Here is a 487-nt window from a genome sequence, read left to right on the forward strand (position 1 = left end):
TGGTTTACATGATCTGTGTGATGTGACTCCTAATCAATTGTGATGAGACAAGACACAGCTGTTTTCAACAGATTATGAATTTAATACCTGATAATGGTTTGCTTAAAGCATTTTAATAAATGATTTCTAAAACTCAATCCCTCTAGAAAGGAGGTGAGGTCTCTGACCTGATGTAGGACTTTCTCAGAGAAGATTTCCTGCAGACGAGAGATTTCCACAACCTTCCCCTCGATCTGCCTGTAACACACACACACACACACACACACATGATTTCAGCAGATCTCAGTGTTAATAACTCACTGTAACATCACTCACTCACTCACTCACTCACACACATCAGTATACACACACACACATCAGTACACACACACACACAATCAGTACACACACGATTTCAGCAGATCTCCGTGTTAATAACTCACTGTAACATCACAGATCCAAACACACACACACACACTCACTCTCACACACACACACTCACTCACTC

General features: G+C 41.1%; 1 protein-coding gene across 1 annotated transcript in view; it reads right to left on the reverse strand.

Annotated features, from left to right (window-relative positions):
• stx18 (syntaxin 18) overlaps positions 1-487 on the reverse strand; it is a 17,973-nt gene that overhangs the window by 824 nt on the left and 16,662 nt on the right. Inside the window, exon 9 of the mRNA XM_016456553.1 lies at positions 168-237. Coding sequence (XP_016312039.1) covers positions 168-237 — 70 coding nt within the window. The remainder of the gene's footprint in view (positions 1-167; positions 238-487) is intronic.

Source organism: Sinocyclocheilus anshuiensis, unplaced genomic scaffold (assembly GCF_001515605.1).
Source record: "Sinocyclocheilus anshuiensis isolate Anshui unplaced genomic scaffold, SAMN03320099.WGS_v1.1 scaffold924, whole genome shotgun sequence".
Taxonomy (NCBI): Eukaryota; Metazoa; Chordata; class Actinopteri; order Cypriniformes; family Cyprinidae; genus Sinocyclocheilus; species Sinocyclocheilus anshuiensis.